The 20,957-nt window shown below is 40.0% G+C and overlaps 1 protein-coding gene and 1 long non-coding RNA gene across 7 annotated transcripts in view; one reads left to right on the top strand and one right to left on the bottom strand.

Moving 5' to 3' along the window:
• Nucleotides 1–9,780: 9,780 nt before the first annotated feature.
• LOC148214157 (uncharacterized) lies at nt 9,781–20,513 on the bottom strand. The gene is made up of 3 exons (XR_015798451.1): nt 20,357–20,513; nt 12,352–12,482; nt 9,781–9,962 (listed from the first exon to the last, which is right to left on the bottom strand). It is a non-coding gene; the product is annotated as an uncharacterized LOC148214157 (long non-coding RNA).
• The window catches only part of ZNF326 (zinc finger protein 326), a 37,166-nt gene continuing 36,620 nt past the window's right edge, over nt 20,412–20,957 (top strand). For 5 of the 6 annotated variants that reach the window (XM_007427584.4, XM_088153847.1, XM_088153846.1 and 2 more), the window contains exon 1: nt 20,472–20,628. In XM_007427584.4, the coding sequence (XP_007427646.1) occupies nt 20,613–20,628 (16 nt within the window). In that variant the 5' untranslated portion in view covers nt 20,472–20,612. Of the gene's footprint in view, nt 20,629–20,957 lie in introns of all 6 variants that reach the window. The other variant, XM_007427583.4, reaches the window with a different exon arrangement.

Genomic DNA, 20,957 nt, shown 5'->3' with positions numbered 1-20,957 from the left:
AGGCAGTCTTTGCCATAGAACACCACAGATTTTGCATAAATGGACCCCAGATTCACACCCTGGATGTGAATCGCCTCCAGAAAAGAGATGGCACCTGTGAAAGTGCACTGGGGGAGCAAGCTAGGGCAGGGCTGCTTCTGAGTCTCTTGCTCTGTTCATCTGGCCTCATATTGTGCACACTGAAAATACATGAAGAAATGACAGCGATGGAAGACATTTGACAAGTTCTTTGCGTAATCCACAATGATTTCTTGCACATGATAGCTGGCAGCTCATCAGTACTTTTCCATGACCTTAGGATTTCTAAGAAGTACTTGTAAAACTGAACAGCATTCCTTTAAGACAAATGAAGCTAGAAGTACCACCTAATTCCACAGAGCAACTATTAAAGATTGTTTTCTCTCATTAGAGAGGTGGTCATTTGAGCAGAATCTAATCTACAAGCAGGCCAATTCGCCAGTTTGCTGTACCTGCCAGTTAAACACTGATTGGCCCATGTTGAGGTCTCAAAATGCTTGCCTGAAAAAACAGGCTACAGGCTTAATGTAACCTGTAGCAGAGCTTTTTTTTTTTTTCCCCCAAGTCCAATATCTTGAGCTACACCGGTGGCCTATTTTTGAGAAGCAGGTTTACAATGAACACGCAGTGCTTTTGGGTTACTTTGCTTCCCTTGCCTGTGCTGTCTTATTGCTGCTTGTTCCAGAAAGAAACAACTCTCATTGCAAAATGACAAATTTATGATTTGAAATTGTTATTTGGAATTTGACCTCTGCTATCTTACATCAGGTGAAACAACGTATATAGTAAATGAAAGGAAACCTACCATGTAGTAAAAAGAATCCTTTTTACAGTCCAAAATCTCTCATGCCTGTTACATTTAAAACAGAATTCCCATTCATCCCCTTTTTTTTATGATTAATGTATCTGTTCCTCCAAAGAATAAGGGGGAATATGTATAATTCTCCCACTGTTCAATTTGATTTTCACAAGCTACTGTGGCACAGAGAGCCAGTTTGGTGCAGTGATTAAGGCACTGGGCTAGAAACCGGGAGACTGTAAGTTCAAGTCCCGCCTTAGGCACAAAGGCAGCTGGGTGACCTTGGGCCAGTCCTTCCCTCTCAGCCCAAGGCAGAAGGCCAGGGCAAACCGCTTCCAAAAACGTTGCCAAGGAAAATGCATGAACTGCTCCATGTTTGCCAGGGGTCAATGCTGACTCAAAGGCACCGAGCAAAACAAAACACCACCTGCGGCATAGGCTAAACCAAGAGAGTCTTGATGTCAAAGTCAGCCAGCGAGGACTTGAGTTCAAGCCTCTGTCAACACTGTACTGTACTCTGTTGCTAAAACACTTGGCAGCGTGGCTCTTTCTTTGATCAGAGTAGTTCACTGCTTCTATGTGAGAGGTGAGAAAACTGCCTAATTTCAATTTCAGTAGCCCTAGCCAGTTGTAGCTGGGATGTTGGTAGGTTAGTATCATATGGAGGATCACACATTCTCTACTTCTGATGCTTGGGGTCAGTACTTATATTGGATGAAGTCTGACATTTGGGGAATGGCAATCCTAGCAATGGGGGAAGGGGGGAAGGAAGAAAGTTTTTATCCTGTTAGTGTTAGAGTCACTAGGTTAATTTCCTTCCAGATTCCATTGTGGTTGCTAATAGAAAACTTTTGAAAGGGTCATAAAATATTGCAAAATCCCCAAGTCATACAATTGTCTAGACCTGAAAAATAGACCTAAAAAGCAAAAAACAGCTGCCTGTCATGAGTATAGGCACATTTTAAAAGACCCTCCTGAAGCTTGAAGCCTGCATATCATTAGAACTACCTATTTCAATCAATTGCACTCTTTTATCATTTTCCAAGCTGTGTTTCCATTGGTACCTTTATCATATATGTGAGGGAGTGAAGTTGGGGTTGCTGTCTGTGCTTGGGAAAAGTAGCTGCAGCCAGGCAGAAATGCTTCTCACCCCATTTTCCTCATTCATTAACTCAGCCTTTACTCACAAGCATCCAAGCCAGCTCATTCCAACTATAGTAAAAACATTTGGACGGAGGCGAATGTTGTTTACCACTTTACAGACTTTGGGAGTTTTGCTTGAACTAAATATTAAAGGACTGAATATTAAAGACATATTTACATGGCAACATCACTTTGCGAGTCCTAGATGGGAGGAGAGCAATAGTCTGTTGTTGGGAAAGGTGCGTGTTGGAATAAAGCATTTTGTACAGATTTGCTACACTGCTATGTCTAGTTCTTGGAAATCAAAGAATCCTTACAATATACTCTCGACCAAAGAATGGCACATTCCTGTCTGAGATCATTGTCTTCTTCCACCGAATGTGTAGCTTTGGGAGGGACATGCATGGAACAGTGAGAAAAGAAGCCAGATCAGTCAAATCAATTCTGATTATCAGTGGGGTGACAAATTGTCATGGCCAGAAAGTCTTCACTATTCATCATATTCCAAGCTGTTTCTCTTGATGTGGTTCCAGAGGAGATTTTAATTGTGCAATCAACATGCTTCATTCATGGAATCTGCAGAGTCCAGTTATTGTTTTCCACTTGGAAACCTCTTGTGTTTTCCCACCAATTGTACTGTCCATTTTCTTATCAAATTATTTATTTATTTAACGTATATTGTGCCTGACTCCCAATGACTCTGGGTGGCTTACAACAATTAAAGACATTACAATAAAATCAATAAAAGATAAGACAAGCATGACAGACCAGATAGAATGAAATGAGGGCTCTCACTTTCTCACCAAAGGCCTGGGTGAAGAGGCAGGTCTTCACCACTCTTCTGAACAATAGCAGAGTAGGGGCCATCCAGATCTCAGGGGGAACCTCATTTCAGATGCTGCTGTTGCTACTACAGGAAAGGTGCACTTCCAGGTTCCTGATAGATAACATTGTTTAATCAAAGGAATCCAGAGCACGCCACCCCTATAAGATCAAAGTGGCTGGGCAGATATTATAGGAGAAAAATCACCAAGGACAGGAAGTGTCCATTGGAATTGGGCAGGTAATAAATCCAAAATAATAACAGCACAAGAACAACAACAATTGTTGATAAGAAAGACAAAAAATTCTGAACAGTGGACATTGCAATACCTGGAGACAAAAGAAGAGAAAGAACTAGAGAAAATTACAAAATACAAAGATCTGCAAATAGAAGTAGAATGAGTGTGGCAAAAGAAAGCAAAGTTAGTACCAATAGTAATAGGTGCCTTGGGTACAATCCCAAAACATCTGAAACACCACTTGAAGACCATCGGCATTGACAAAATCACCATCAGTCAATTGCAAAAGGTAGCTTGGAACAGCTTACATCCTGAGATGATATCTTTAACACCAGCAGACAACATCTGCCTATACTAGGTCCTTGGGAAGGACTTGATAGGTGGATAAAAATGCCAAATCGAGTCTAAACATCTGGCTGACCATGCAAACAACAACAATAACAACAACAATAATAATACAGAAACTATTAGGATGAAGCCTACAAGTATCTGGGCATTTTAAAGTTGGATAACATCAAGCATGGACAAGTTAAAAATGTGATTAGTAAAGAATACATCCAAAGAGTGAGAAAATTGTTAAAGACAAAATTGAATTGTGGAAACACCATCAAAGCCATCAATACCTAGGCCATACCTGTGATACGATATACTGGAATTATTAACTGGACACAAGCTGAACTGGACAGTTTGGATCGAAAAACAAGAAAACTGATGACTATTCACTCTGCATTACATCCCCGTAGTGATATTGATAGATTATACCTGCCCTGCAGAAATGGAGGCAGAGGTTTACTTCAAGTCAGACAAACTGTTGAAGAAGGAAAGCTTACATTGGCTGATTATGTAAAAGACAGTCAAGAACAAGCATTGATGCAAGTTAGAAATTGGAACTTACTGAATGTACGGGAAACAAAACATGAATACCAAAATAATGTAATAACACAAACAGATGCTGGCAAGGAAATGCATTCCATGATCAATTTCTACAAAAGGTTGAGGGGAAAGTGGATAAAGATAATGGCAATGTCTTACAACTGGAGCATTAAAAAAGAAACTGAAGGCTTGATTTTGACTGCTCAAGAGCAAGCTATTCGAACTAATGCAATCAAGGCCAGAATGGAAAAATCATCACATAATTCAAAGTGCAGATTGTGCAAAAAAGAAGAAGCAGTAGATTATACACTCAGCTCATGCAAGAAAATTGCACAAATTGATTATAAACAACGACATAAATGATTCAGTAATAACAATAATGATTCACTGGAAATCTGTAAAAATTATCTTGTTCCAGTAACGAAAAACTAGTGGAAACATATAGTTGAAAAAGTAGTTGAAAATGAGGAGGTTAAAATATTGTGGGATTTCAGAATACAAACAGATAAAGTCTTGGCTCATAACACACCAGATTTAACTGTGGTTGAAAAGAAGAAAGTGTGGATAATTGATGTGGCAATGCTGGTGGATAGTAGAATAGAAGACAAAGAATTGGAAAATATCATAAATATCAAGATCTGGAAATCGAAGTTGAAAGATTATGGCAGAAACCAGCTGTGGTGGTCCCAGTGGTTATCAGCATACTGGGTGCCATACCAAAAAAAACACCTTGGACTTAGAAAATCCGTGCATTGACAATTGCCATCTGTCAATTACAAAAGACCACACTGTTTGGATCCACACATATATTATACTGATACATTATGACATCCTAGGTTCTTGGGAAGAACTTGATGTGAATGCAGGCCAATACCAGCTAAAGAACTGGCAGCTGTCATTTCACATTTGTTGTGTATATAATAATAGTAATAATAGTAATAATTAAAAAAGCATAGTGCTTTTAGTCCTAGACATCTTCTTGGAACCACCCTGGAAAAGTTGCTTACAAAATGGTTTAGTCTAATGGTAACCAATCTTTTGGGCCAACGTGGCCACAATTTACAGTTGAAATGTGAGAGACAGTTACGTGATTCACAATAACATTACATTTGAGTTCTGCCTTTTGTCAAGGAGGTCAAAGCTTTCTCTGCCTCAGTTTTCTGAGGACACCTAATTAGTTTTGTGGTTGACGCAGCAAATCAAGGCCAGAATTCTAACCTCCATACCATGCTGGCTTTCTTAATGTCAAACAAAAGGGTAAGATAACATAATAAGCCTTCTGTTTGGACGGTTCTGCCTCCCGTTTAATAAATGAGTTGCAGGCAGTAGAACTGCCACACTATTACTGTGGACGCAGGTACAAATTTGATATGGTTTGATTCAAAACGTTTTGCGCATATCTAAACAGAGAACAAGTCTCACTGTTTGTCCATGTATTACAATATTGTCTATTCTGACTAGCTGCAATTCTCTAGAGCTTCAGACAAAGAATGGGTTTGCAATCACTTGCAACCTAATCCTTTTAACTGAATTGATGCCAAGGATTGACCTGGGATCTTCAGCATTTCCATTTTGCAAACCATATGCTCTAATGCTGAGCTACAGCCCCTCCTCTTAAGCCTATCTGCAACTATTGTCTGGTTCTAATCCAGTTATCATTTAATTAAACCAATTATTAAATGCATAGTCAACTGGCCTTAATGCTTTTTTTCTCCAAACAGGAAAGAATTAATCTTCTTGTTTTTTTGCTTCTAATGCAGACTTAGAAGCCTAAGCGTGACAAACAGCCCTGGATTTAATTTCAAAAACCATTTGCAAAATTGTAAGCAATTTACTCCTTAGCTAGCAGCCCGCTGAGGAGGAAGGAAAAAAGGAGGGAGAAGGGGTGACCCATCCTACTTGGTTGTCTGGCCCCGCCCACACTGAGCAGATTATTCCTGAGGATGTCAGCAGAAAAATCAAGTGCCGAGTTCTGTTCTAATGTTATATAAGCATATAAATGGGGACCATCTGACAGGGTTGATATCCTAACCCTGAGATAAAGCTGAGTTGCCCAAAATTGAGGCCTCAGAGCCAGCTGCAGTCTTCCAGAGTTTGTGATCAAATTGTAATTTTTAATGTGATAGAAGAGGAAAAGGATTAGGCACATGACTAGACAAATATTAGGAAAATGGAATGAAATCAATTCTGGGTTTTGGCTTCCCACCCTACTTCCCACCATTACTTTTTGGAACTCAGTCCCAGGTGGGGCCTTCAAAGCCAAGGTTGTCCAGAAAAAGTTGCACACCTGATGCTAGTGAAAAATAAAGAGTCAACAATACTTTCATTGGAAAAAGAAAGCTTTTTATATATAAAAATTATATTGTGTGCATGCCAATTTTAGTAACCAAAAAGCCAGGGTCTGCTGCAGCAGTTTGTTTCTCTCTGGATCATCTACCTAATGGGAAGTTTTGGCACCACTTAATTCGAAAAGGGCAACTAATTGCTAAGCCGTTCTATGGGGTACAATTAGCATCAGCTGTGGAAAGACAGCACTCAAACGCAAATGCTTTCCGCTCATCAGTCTTGCAGAATCCAGAACCGTAGATGCTGTCCTTGAAAAGTGGAGAGCATGTCAATTTACCCCAAGTTTATCTTGTACAAAGTTGGGGGTTGAGATACTACTGGGGTTTCTCTAGGTCAGTCTTTCCTAACCTGGGGGTTGCAACTCCCAGAATTTCCAACTAGATGACTATAGAACACCTTTGGCCTGGATCAAGAAATGAAGTATGAAGGAATGCAGTATTCAGTCAGCTATGTGGAATGGTTAGTTATTTTGTTCCAAACAATTCTATTGCTGGAGCAAAGTACCCATAGCAACTAGGTGTTCCAGTTTCCATCAACCCCAGCCCGCTTAGCCAATGATCAGGTTTCACAAGATCATTGGTTCCTGTATGGCAACCATTCAACTGCAGCAACTAGCATTGGATTCTTCTCTTCATAGAATTACCTCAGTTTACCTCAACTAGCTGTAGCAAAGGGACAGGTGAAGACCTCCAAAAGCTGGGCTGGAACCAGCCATAATTTCACTCCTCCTTTCTAGTCTTCTTTTCATATCCTCTCTCCTTTGTATTTGGGCATAAAAGTAGCAGAAAAGCAATGTCTAAAAGTCGTGGCCTAGCTTTTCCCAAGCTGCTGCCCTCCAAATGAGTTGGGACCACAACTCGCAGAATTCCCAGCCTTCTGCTAAACATTCAGGTAAAAACTTGCCTGGCTGTACAGAACTGGGAGGTGTCCTCAAATTCTTTCCATCAGCAATTAATAGCTGTATCCCTGTTGGCGCCCTTTAAATGAAGGCATAAGAAAGCAGTCAAAGCATCCTTTCCAATCCCCTTAGGCTGTATTTTCTAACCTTTTGTAACAGAAGTACTACCCTAAATATAAAACAAGCCTGAACATATGCTATGATTAGAAAAGATACATAGATAGTTGGGGGAGGCTCTGATTCTTCTGATTTGCAACTGTTGAGCCTACCTGAATTTGGTGTTACAAAGTTCCTCCAGACCTGTCTCCACAAGTGTGCAGTACAGTTGCAATAAGCATTTAGATTGGCAATGGTGAAAAAGGTGAGCTCCATTGAAAGGATTAACTGCTGGTAATATTATAACATCTCTCTGCAGATATCCCCAACGGGCCCTCTAGGAATTTCAGTTACCACATCTTAAAAAACAAGAAGAGCAAACAGAACGATGAAAGGGCTGAAGCAACTGCCCTGCAGAAAAACTTGGGACTTTTTAGATTTGGAAAGAAGTTTTTTAAAAGTTTCTTAAAAAAGAGAGGCAGATATGGTAGACATTTGTCAAATTATAAATGGTGTGGAGAAAGTATGTTGGCCATTTTGATAATATTAGAAGCCAGGTTCCTCCAAGGAATCAGCTGAATGATGGGAAATTTACAACTGACCAAGGAAGGGCTTCTGCATGCCTTTCATGATCAAATTGTGGTAGCTACTTTTGCTATCCCAAGAAGACAGGAAGGTCATTTGCTGAGAATGTGTAAAGCAGTATTTTTCAAAGTTGGCAACTTTAAGATGTATGGACTTCAACTCCCAGAATTCCCCACCAACACGGCCTTAAAGGAATTAAATTCATTCTCATAGGATAAGATCCATCTCACTATGTTAAGGAAAACTGTGGTTTATGTTAGGCTGTCTGGCTCGTGTTTCTCCTGGAACCCTCCTTGATTGTGATTCACAGCAGCCAAGCACCAGAATGTCGTTTAACTATAGTGTTGCAACTTGCACATTCGTGTTGAATTTGGCTGCAAAAGAGGAGTAGCGCAGGGCAGAATAGCACTCCTGCTTGGGTGTAGCTCAAGCTCATAATAAACTTCTCTGCACATCAGGGCCTGATAAGGAGTCCTGTGGTGCTACATTCACAAAGCACATTGAACATTGTTACAGTTTCTCAGTTCCTCAGTGTAATTGTACAGAATGAAGTTTGCAAGTGAGATGTACCCTCAAAATGGGTACGTTTGCAAGAGCTTCTTTGCAAGATAGACATGCTCACAGTGCTAAACAGGAAGCCTCCAAATAGATGCTAAACAAAAACAAAACAAGACAAATCAAAGGGTATTTGATGGCAAGTTCAGTCCTGAATTTTGCTGTGCAAGTATACAAAATGTACAGTGAACCTGCAGTTGTTACTGTCTGCAAGATGAGAAAAAAATAGGATTGAAGTAGAATAAGCAATATTGGTTTCGAGGTGTCTACATGAACTGTTTTGGATGAGTGTATGTGTTTCTCCATAGAGCATGCACAATGTTTTTAAAGAAGCTGCTCTTCAAAACTTTGATATGGATGTTGTTTAAAAGCAAGCAAGAATAAAGTATAGGAAATCAACTCCACATCAGTTAAACCCAAACTGTTTCTAGCAGCAACTGATCACCTGGAATTATGCATCTCTGGCTTATCTAAAATGCAAAAACAGTAGCCGTGGGTCTCAAGAATCTTCCTGTGATGGAGAAAAGGACACGAGCCATTCCCAAGAATGAGGCCAAATAAAGGGCTGCTTATTTTATACGCTATAGATAGGGTGGGGTCATTACAATTACATACGTACTTTCTTAACATTTGAAAGGTGCTTACTCATCTGGTCTAAGAAGAGCCAAGGTGCCTCAGTGTTTGCGTGAGAATAATGCTGTTGACATGGTTACAGACATACGTGACCCCTGCTGGAAACGGGAGATCCAATGCTTTGCATTTTTCTATCACAATGTGGGTTCTCCATATTGCTCCAGGCATTCACTTTTCACTTTGAATTTTTTTCTGGCTCAAAATGTCATTCATCTTGAATACATAATACAACCACACACACTCCCATCCACTGTTGTCTGCTTATGCTTCATAATGGAGATTAATTTTACCAAGCTGTATAATTTGGATAAATGTCTTCTTTTGCTCTATTAGGGGAACCTTGTTCTTCCTTGTGTATTTTGGAGAACCAAGGAAAGTTAAGTAGAGGGCAGAGGCCCAAAGGGAAGAGAATGAGGATTATCTTTCCAAAACTAGCAAATGTAACTTCAACAACATTGCAAGTCTCAGCTGCTTTCAGCTAGGCCTGCCCGGAGGCTGCAGTCACAGCACATCCCTAGCTAACTTCAACCTTTAACTTCAGTAAGAGGATAGGATTCCTCCCAAAGAAGGCCATCTTATATTCAGATGAGCAGATCCTGGCCCTGGCACCTTTTCAGTCAGATCAGCTACAAATCACAAATGAATCCACTGAATGTTAAGATGAGGGGAGGGCAACAGTGACAGAATTCATCCTTTGGATTATTGTAACATCACAATTGGTTTGATATGCAATAATTATTAATGTATTGTTATTAACCTGTCAATACTCAGAAGTCTTTATAGTACTATTTCTGCAATGGAAGAAACCATTTCTGATTCAAAAACAGCCATTCCAACTTTAATTGCCCAAGCTGGTTTACACCACAGTGGAATTGTGGACTCTCTGTAGTCAGTTTAGGATGGAGAATCTTCTGGTGGCTGTAGCTCACTTCATCAGGTTCACAGAGTGGCTAGACTGATATAGGGTTTAAATTGGGGGTTTAAGGAAAGAGGGGAAGAAAGGCTGGTTATGCAGATGCAGGCTACATGTGAAACCAATACAAGTATCTTAACAATTAACATTTATAGGTTTGAGTGTTTACGTGTTTAAGTTTGGTGTAGTGGTGAAGGCAGCAGGCTAGAAACCAGGAGACTGTGAGTTCTAGTCCCACCTTAGGCACAAAGCCAGCTGGGTGACTTGGGGCCAGTCCCTCTCTCTCATCCCTAGGAATCTGGCAAACCAATTCTGAAAATCTTGCCAAGAAAACTGCAGGGACTTGTCCAGGCAGTCGCGAAGGTGCCAAAAAAAAAAAAAAAAGTGTAAAACACCCATTGTGTTTGTTGAGACCTCCTGAAATTGCCTGGAACCTTTTAACATATGTGAGTTCAGCAGCCTCTCACTAAATGGTGGAGTTAAAGTCCCACTTTTCCAAAACAGTTACTTTTAAGGTCTGCTATGGAGTGTCTTGGGAGGCTCAAATTATCTGGTACTACATTGTTCTTTGTTTGTTTGTTTGTTTGTTTGTTTGTTTAGATAACTTATCTGGCTGCCTATCTCACATAGTGATCCTAGGTGGCTCACATCAACCAATAAAAAATAGACTAAAAACAGAACAGGCATCACACCAACCAGCTATCAACCTCCTGGCTCAATCCCCATCCTAGCCCAATGCTTGGGGGAACTTCATGGCCTTCCAGAAGGCTAAAAGGTTTAGGAGCCCTTCAAATCTCATTGGGAGGCTATTCCAAAGGGCTGGGGCAGCTACAGAGAGAGTGCCCTGATGTAAAAATTGTGCCCATTAATTCTTTTCTGCAAAGTTTGTACAAACTTTGTCCCATCTGTCCTACACAGAATCCTGAGGGGCATTGCGGACAGATGATGGCATATAGGTGCCATTATAAATTAACATGGCTCTCCTCCCACAATATCTAGAGCAGTATCTGTAATTAACATTATCTCTCCACCTCCATAGGTGCTTGTTCATGAAACTGCTTGTTCATGAACAAGCAGCCCATGCTGCTTGTTCATGAAACTACCATATCTTGGAGTTACTATATAGTATGTATACTCCAATCCACCCCACCAAGAAAATATCACAGTAACTTGGGAAAAACTTTTGAAAATACCAAGCTACCATAGTCATAGCCACTCAGAAAGGCTTTGGAATGCAGATTTACCACTATATATATCCATGGAGCTGTCATATCCAGGGATATTTGTTTACAGTTGGTCTCCCCTTGGCAGAATATATTCTGATTTAATTTAAACAAGTTATAAAATGACATGAAAGGAATTTGAAAGTGAAATCTGACAATATGATTTTTAAATCAGGATCTTCACAATGCTAATATAATGCAAGATTAATGTCTACAAAATATATTTTGTGTTATCAACTTTGCTGAATTTCAACATACCCTTTTCTGGGTTACACTGACTAGATATAAGATATAGTAGCTCTAGGTTTAGATGACATACTGAGACTTAGATAAGCCTGGGTTTTTGGCTGAAGTGTTTTACAGCATGGTTAGGAGCTAAGCTTAAGATGGCAGAGTATATGGTCCTTCTTAACCACTGAAGGTGACGTAGCATATTGTGCAAACACACTTACATACATACAACCTTTTGCTTATATCCACAGATGTAAGTGCAAAACAAATGAAAATCCTACTGTTGCTGCTGTTTATGGATAACAAGACATCTAGTCTGAAGAATCGTCCTTCAAATCAATGACATCCTCCTGTCCTTGTTCCGGGTTATTTTATGCTAATGATCCAATGCTGCTACAAACATTTTAGTAATAGCCTGTTTTTCACCCTTTAAATTGCAACATCACTGAAGTCCCTCCTCCAGGCTAGTTTGTCTTGCAAGTTCAAATTCAACAGACAAATGAAATAGGTGGTTTAATCATTCTTTCCTCATGGTAGAACATTGGCAGTTTTTAATGAATATGGAATTTTCTTTCAACTTCTGCTATGGAACCAAACCAAATACACAGTGCATTATACTTAGAATGAACAAAGTCACCTGGCTTCTATTATTCTCAAGGTGCTCACAGGGTTATTAGTCCCATGATCAATACTGTTCTCATCTTGAAACAGGGGACATCTTATCCTCCTTCCCACCATGATTTGGATTCGACCATAGATCTCTCACACTTTTAACTGTCATTTGCAATATTTGTGATTCTTCTTCTCTTATGGATAGGTTTCCAATCTCATGGAAATCTATTTCCGCCTTGACAAGTTTGATGCCACATATCAGAGGTTATGAGCCCTCCTCAACAAGCATAAGTAATCACTACAGCTTCTGCTCAGGTAAGCATCGTTCCAGCTCTACCATTACAAGTGAATATACTGATGTTTACCTCCCAGCCTGAGTTGTACTTCAACTATTGAATACATAATTGGCTAGTATAAGTGATACAAATCTTCCTTCAGAAAGCACTCCAATATGATCCACCAGTTGACTGCGACTGCCATCGGAAGGGAACTGATCCTGTAAAGAATAATAAAGACTTTTGAGTACCAAAGCCAATGCATCAGTTGGACAAGCTCTTCTCATTTTAGTCCTTGCTTAGGATAGAGCACCTGCCCATTGTCTGAAAGATATTTGCGGTACCTAGAGACCACAAAGAAGTATAGTTTGGTTACCTGACACTGGTTTCTCAAAAAATGGTGTGTGCTTGCAGGTGATGCACCCTCTTGATTTTTCTATTATACGGGGTTCCTTGGCTGTTGTGACAGGCTCAAGCATTAGAGGCAAAGTGAATCACTTTTCACATGCACAGGTAACAGACATTTCCTTACCAAAAAACCCTTATTTTAGAAGGTGACTGAAGTGATTCTGTGGCACCAAATAACAAAGCTGTCTACTTGAAGTACCACATTTCAAATAAGCAACCATATTTATAATGAATTATTATTGCACTTCTACCTCTATAGAAGAGAAGAGTTTATAGGATGTTTTGCTTTGGCTGCTAAAATATTTGGATTGGCCTTGAATACAGTTTCCCCTGACTTGAGTATGGAGAGGGAACACCTTTTGCTGCTTCTTAGGCAGAAAAATATTCTTGGTCAGTCCTGGTTTAGTTCATTTTCAGAGATGGAGAAAAGACAAATCTTCAAATTTAGATATCTCATCATGAAATCATTTCTGTTTTGCCTTTGTTATTGAGTAATTATGCTGAAATAGTTGTCCATCTCTCTGGTCTATAAATTAAGAACTATGGGACTAATCCTTCTTGTGAGAACATGCTAGATGGGAAAATACAAAACTCTCTGGCCAGTCTGACACACCATCCTTAGCCACAGTGTGGTTGGTCTGGCTTTGATTTAGCATTGTGGTTGATAGAAATGGTATAAGGCTTGGTACACTGGATGGACCCAGTCAACTGTGGCTTATTCAAGAAACCATAATTAGAACAAAATTGCATTAAAGCAGTAAGTGAACCCAGTCTCTGTTTCTCACACCCTTCTGGCAGTCTGTTTCCCTACAGTTCTCCCTTCTGCCTCTCCCCCGTGCTTTGGTGCGGAAGGAGATAAATACCTAGTTCAGACATGATGAAGAAGAATGGCCTTGTTATTTATTCACAGAGATGTGGAGGGGAAAAGAAGGGAGAAATGTGAAGAGCAATGTACGGCCTTCCCCATAGGATTCCCTATAGTTACATGAATGCTTCCAAACATTCTGGTCCTTAAGAGTTCAAAGCACATATTGTGTACAGCTGTCATATGATTATTGTACTGGTGCTGCTTTGGCCCTTAACTAATATCAGAGGCTGATGTGTATGCACACACAAACATTCTTGCTAATGCAAGCCTGCTGAGGAAACAGCAGACTAGGTTCTGGCCCAGTTCCCATCCCTTAGAAAGCATCTCTTTCATTCACATGCAGATCAGACAACAGCTGTTGTTGGCTTCCAAAGAACGGACAAAAACCCAAGATGAAAGTCTAAAAGTGTTCTAGCCTGCGATATAATGCACATTTATATGACAGTAAGTTGCACTGCTGAAAAGCACATATAGAACATTGTATTGTTAGTCCCTTAATCACATTTGCATACATTTGTGCACAGATAAAACGTAGAGTTGCTATGTGAGATGGGCAGCTATACAAATGGGGTAGAATAAATAAATAAATAAACATTTTCTTTATTTTTCAATCATTGTAGCAGGAGGTATTTTAACAGAGGAATTCTTCTGTATGCGAAAATGTCTCCTTTAAGCTGCAATTCTTACATATTTATCTCTGAGTAAATGAATTAACTCTGTAGGCTACTGAAATGAAAACACATTAAAATTATTATACTATTGTATACATCAGTAAATAGATGATTAATTATTTGTCTAAATTGTTGGTTACAGTGTAACTTTCCCAGAATTTCTTGGGATCCAAATTGAGCATAACTATATATACATATAACTTTTGACTTCATTAGAAAAGTAAATGCATGTATTGGGTTGCTTGATCTCTGCAAGCGTAGATGCTCCTTTTTTAGTTACTTAAGGAACAGGTCTGCAAATGAGTTATTCTATGGGTCCAAGAATAACATACCGTCAGCCATAGCATTTAATGGTTTCCCCATCCAAGATTGGAGATAGTGCTAGGAGTTTGGAGGGGGTAATCCAAAGTAGGATCCCTGCTTCCTATCAACCTCAAGAGCTGGCACTTTCTGATTTTTGGAAAGACAAGTTTTGAACAGTTCTAAAAGGTGAGACAGGCTGGAAAAAGAACTTGGGGAGAACCAATGGATTTTTGGTGCCACCAACAATTCCCACCTCCCAGTCTCCAAACCTGAAATAAATATATTCCCTTCCATTGTACAGCATCCCAAAATCAAGATAGGATTGCTTTGTCTTAAAGATAACAGATACCAGTTTTTTTAAATCTTGCAACAGACCTCAAAAGGTTTTGATTCTCGTTTAATAAACTATATGTGGAATCACTGTTGTTCTTGATGAGGATGCTTTATGAAGTCTCTCTTTCGATATCTTATTTTCATATTTGTTTTAGAGACGTTCATCAATTTATTGTTGTTTCAAAAATGCTTAACAGGATAAAATGATTCGGATAAAAATTAGCTAACAATTTGCTCTGGATAATTCATAGTGAGAGGAGGACTTTAGGACCATGAAAATAAAGCAGCTAGAGGTTACCAGTTTCCTAAAACTCACACACCAAAATCTGAACCCGGGATATGATTCCATCAAATGAATAGTTTCAGTGCTGTTTAAATCAATTGCCTTCATGATGCATTGCTTGAAAGAAGCAAAATATTATTCTCTTCTTTACAAGAGGTAAGATTATAGCTGCAGGAAAAGATTATGGCTTTTCGTCCTTACTTAAAAGTAAGCCTCAATAACCACAAGAAGATGAAATTTATTGGTAAACTGAGGACAAGATTGCACTGCCCAACCTAATCCTTTGCTTTTGTAAGAACCAAAGCAAACATTTTGGCTGAGTCATTTGTGGTTTGGATCATTCCTCCTGCTGGCTTGAACAGCCCAGCACTATTATGTGTTCTTCTTTTTTGGGGGGTATTATTACTGCTTTTTTCTTCTCCTCCTTTGCTTTTTGCATCTGAAATCCTGCGGGGAGACAAGAAGGTGGGCAGCTTTGTGTTAAACTGCTTCTTACACATAGTAACCCACTGACGCTTCCTTAAGCTAAAATAACACCATCTTACTGTTCTGTTTGTCTCAGGCAATACACCTACAATGCTCTATCTGACCACAAAAACTGTTTCTTGCCACTCGGCTTCCCACAACTTTCTGCTTATCTAAGAGAGCAATGCTAAATATCAAAGCCTGCAGACGTCCTTGCCTCTCTGCACGGCTGGTTGCTGGGGGGATGGAACCGGTTCTTGTCCTGAACAGGGCATCATGTGCTGATGTGTTCTTGCATTGCTGAGCAACTTCTAAATTGCTGGTGATCGCACTTCTACATTCCTAGTGGGGCAGACAGTTTGTTCTTTATGGTGACCCTGCACAGCCCTGGATCAAATCATAACCTTTGTTTTTGTGTGCCACATCTCACAACCTCTTTCATAATACTAACAGCACATAATGCTGGCAATAACATTACGTAAGACCTGTACCGTGCTCTCAAGACCATGAAGCACTTTGTTACCCTTAATTACTTTTAATTCTTACAACAACTCTGCAAGGTATGCAAGTTTTATTATGGCCTAGATTTCAGATAGAGAAACCAAGCTTGAGATACAAATATACATGCAAATATAGAAATAATGTTAAGGATGTTCCTGATGAAACACCAGGAAATAAAAATAAAGAGCAATCTTATAACCAGTCCATACATTTTAGCTGCATTACATGGAAGAGTCTAAAACAACCCCACCTAGACATTGTAGTAGTAGTAAAAACCACTTACAGTACATACATAAAAACAATATAGCTAAAAAATAAAAAAAGTGCAATTAAAAGTCCAATATTGTTTATTGGAGTAAAGCAGATTTTTAAAAGACATCTAAAATGTATTTATATATTTAGTTTTAAGACTTATAAGGCCACCCAACAGAAACAGTGTGTTTCTGGGCAGCACACAGCATAAAGACAAACAATAACACATCACACAGCATGGTAAATATAACCACCTACAGTCTGGCTTTTCAGGGGGCCTGAATGCTAACAGATATCGCAAATAATACAATGTATCATGATTGACAACATTACAATAAAAGCAAAGAAAAAACAAAATGACAAATAAATAAAAAAAGTAAAAACATATAACAATAAACAATACAATATATAAATATAAAATATAAAATTTCCAGCCTTGATACTATAAAGACAACCATTCATTCATACATTATCTGACAACAGTAGGAAAACTGTCTAAAAACATAAGCCAGTTAATAAATTTGCTTTTTTCTCCATAGTCCTCAATCTGAAGTCTATTTAGCATGAAGCAAAAGTGATCTAATAAATGGAGTAAAAATCAGGAGGAGTCTGATAGCAGAAAAATTGTTTCCAATGAACTTTTTTTTTTAATTGATTCTTGGCTACCATAGACTAACACAGCTCTCCTTCTACAAGGTTAACAGGGTACTGAAGGCTATATGGTTTTATGGCTATTCTTTCATTTATTCATTTTACAATTGTGTAGATTACTCCCATCATGAGACTCTTGCCTACGCAGAACAAGGTAGAGAAACCACCCCGCAGCAGATTAAACCACGTACATGCCAATCAATCTATTAGCACCAATAGTATGATAGAAAAAAAGAGGCTTTAATTGCTATGTGGAAGCAAAGAGGGAAAGTGCCATGTGTGTTTCTGAGGGAAGCGTGTTCCAGAGCTTCCATGAAGATAGAAAGCCCAACTATGCTTTTTCTCCACAGCACATCTAACTGTTCTGCCCTTTGTCCAGAGCATGAAAACAAACTCTGCCCGCACCTGCCTTAAAAAGAGAGAGCTGATTCCGCTGTGAGGCTGAGGTTCTGAGGCTCAAGTCAAAGCACAGCCAGGTCTTAGGGAATATAAGTTTGGGCCCTGAGGCCTGATTGTAACAGGATGTTTGAAGCGCTGGTAAACTTAGAATTAAATATTTCTTCAGCTGTGAAGCTAACTGAATAATCTATGACCAGACCCTATCTCATCAGCTAAATTTACTTCTCAAGACTGCTGATAGAATAAAAAAGAATATGGACTTTTCCTTTAGTATCACATTAATTAACTTCCACTTATTTTACCCATCCTGGCTCCATGGAATAACAGGAACCAAATGAGCTCTGCAGGATAGAAGTCCCCTTCCCTGCCCATTAGATGTATTTTATTGCATTAGTAAGTAGGATGGCAAATACATTTACATCAGCTCTATTACGGCTACCTTTTCCGGTTTGTACACTCTGTATGACTACTAGATGGCAGCAAGGAGATACAGATATTCCTCACTTAGCGACCACTCATACAGCAACCATTTGAAGTTACCATGGTACTGAACGAGTGGTACTTACAACCAGTCCTCAAAGTTTCGGCCATCCCAGCAACCTCACAATCACCCAATCGCAATCTGGGTGCTTGGCAACTGGCTTGCACTTACGACGTCACAGTGTCCCATAGTCATGTGATCGTCATTTGCAACCTTCCTTGCCAGCTTCCCACAAGCAAAGTCAATGGGGAAGCTGGCAGGGAAGGTTGGAAGTTGCTCCAGTAAGTCGCTTGTACTCTCTCCCCCACTTGGCAGCAGCCACTTACCTGCACGCCAACCTGCTTGTGAGCTGCTTGAGATTCACTTAATGACACCAATGGGGAATGCTAGGATTGCTGTTGCTAAGTGATGCAGTCACATGACATCACGCTTTATGACTGCATTGCTTAGCAACAGAAATTTCAGTCCCAATTACCATTATTAAGCAAGGACTACCTGTACAGAAGGCGCCAACACGTTTTTGCCCTCTAATGGTCATCCCGAATTTTGCTGGTGTCTTAGCTACATTCCGTTATCATCTCAGTGATATATGCAGGGTCAACATACAGCTCCATACTTACATCATTAATTATAACAAATTTGCATCAATACAATATGGCAGTAAATAGCAAGATGTTGAAATCTAGTGGAAAGCCAGAATGGCAGTCCCCAAGATTCTGGTTAGATGATAGGCCATATATAGGAATAAGAATCAGACAGCAATAACCCTGGTCCCTCATCTAATTTACGAAACATGTTCTGCCCTTTCTTCCTGTTAATAATGTGGATGGAAATCCCAGTTCTATGACATATGTCCTGTCTTTGCCCTTTCCTGCAGTTTTAACACCCAACTTCAAGAAGAGTTCTGGAGAATTCAAAAGCTGGCTGAAAATTTTATGACAATCTAGTTGATCTTATTAAATGCATTGCATAACTGCATGTATTAAAACTAGGACGTTTAAAAGAACAAAAAGAAAAAAAGAAAGTAACACATAAAACCTTGTTTAAACAGGTTTGCACAATGTGTTTAGGCATGGGCAAAAAAGGATTAGAGGATGTTACAGAAAAGCTTAGGAAAGAGGAATAAATGTCATGGCAAAATAGGACAATTGGGAGGAGAACTGGGGCCACAGCAAAATAACCATTTTCCAAAAGCTCTCAGAAATTATGTTTGCATGAATAGTTTGACCAAATGTAGTTTTTTGGGGAAAAAATGTTCATGATCCTAAAAGTCATTGTTTTTTGGCCCCAAATAATACAAATTCCAGCAGTTTACATGTTTCTAACATTAAGTGACAGCAATAATTGACCTTGTCTGGACTTGGACTTTAAATGGGTTTGAGCTGGTTAACACTTGTCTAGACAAGGAAGTTGAAAAACATCCCTGAACAAATCAATTCAATAGTATTTCCAGGAAAATTGCACGTCCGTTTAGTCACAAATCACACTCAACTCAGAGAAGACTTTATTTTTAACATTAGCTAAAGTTGATTGACTGGTGTTTTTATTTAAAAGTAGCAAAATTAGGTACCCCTTCAAGGTTATTATGTCCTGTACAAAATTAGCCTGCACCATAAAAGGTTGTATACTCCTATTATTTCTTACATTCCATCAATCATTTTATTAGAAAACAGAAGAGTGAGCTTTTGGCCCATTGTTCTGTTGGGTGGCCATCACAGTTAGTTGATTGTATTATTTTAACTGACTGGTTTTTATGGTATTGTACTTTGACTTGTATGCTGCCAGAACCTGGATAGATTGGGTGGCTATTGCTAAATAAATGAATAACCTGGATCCAGCAAAGTAGAAACAAAAGACCCTTTCCCCCAGGAATATTTACATCTTTGCATGGACATTCGTGAAATGGGCAGCTATATAAATGCGATGAATGAATGAATGAATGAATGAATGAATGAATGAATGAATGAATGAATGAAAATGGTTTATGTTAAGTTGTAGGACTTAAAATCTCTGTGGCTCACTCTGCGTCTCACCTACACTACTTCAGAATCCCGCCTGTGGCACCTGTACAAATGATTGACAACCACTGGAGTAGCCAGTTTACCAGAGCCGCTGAAATTTGTGTGGAAATGTGAAATATGAGATGCATGTGAATGACGATATTTCTAAACATTTTTTTTAAATTGAGCAATTCTTCTGCCTCGCTCACCAAGCTTCATGGAAGAGTTCAAAGACGTCTTACCCTGGCCACCCTTGCCCTCTATAGTTTCCCCTATACAAAAATATAGGCAAGTTGCACAATGTCTTCTCATTGTCGGCAAGCGTCTATTCTGATACCAGGATGAATCTTAACATTTACTATGGACGAGCGGACATGCCTGTGTATAAATAGCGGAGCCTCCTTGACCACTAGGGGGCGGCGAAGACAGCCGTTCCTACCCTCTTTCCTCCCCGGCCAGTCTTCCCGCAGCTTCTGTTACCTCTATATTGAAATCTCTTGCTCATGGTACGCCTTTATCGACCTTCTCTTTTTCTCTTCTTCCACAGGCTCTATGCTCAAAGAGGGGCTGACGTAGCCAATCAGCGAGCTCAGATCCGTCCGTGCGGCGCCGTGCTCCTCTACGTCGCTGGGAAAGGAACTACGTCACGGGGAGCTTGCGACCGCCGCACGGAGAGTGAAACCGCTCCCGCCGCAGCTTCTGACCGCGCCTAGAAACCCCGAGGGCCGTCGCCGCTATGGATTACGGGGAAGGTGAGAGCTTGGGAATTCCCGCCGCGGCCGTGGAGCAAAGAGAGGCTCGGGCTCAAAATGGCGGTGGAAGCAGCGGCGGCGGGAAACGAGCGTGCCGGCCTAGCGAGGGCCTTTGCCCTGGGCGAGAGGCGCGCCATGTTAGTTAACGAACGCCCGGAGTGGGCTTCGGCACGAACGGCCCAGGGGAGTCTGAGAGGGCCGCGCTCCTCACAGATGCCCCGGCCTGTGAATCCGACCAGTTTAAATCCCAGTCCGGCGCGAATAATGGGACAGTCCTGAAGTTGTTGCTCTCCTCCCTCGCACTGGAGGGAAACAAAAAAACAGGCATG

Source organism: Python bivittatus, unplaced genomic scaffold (assembly GCF_059951505.1).
Source record: "Python bivittatus isolate LINGU-HERP-01145 unplaced genomic scaffold, Pbiv_v1 ctg000700_np1212, whole genome shotgun sequence".
Lineage (NCBI taxonomy): Eukaryota > Metazoa > Chordata > Lepidosauria > Squamata > Pythonidae > Python > Python bivittatus.
Note: the sequence above shows the minus strand (reverse complement) of the source record. Positions and strands in the feature narration are given on the sequence as shown.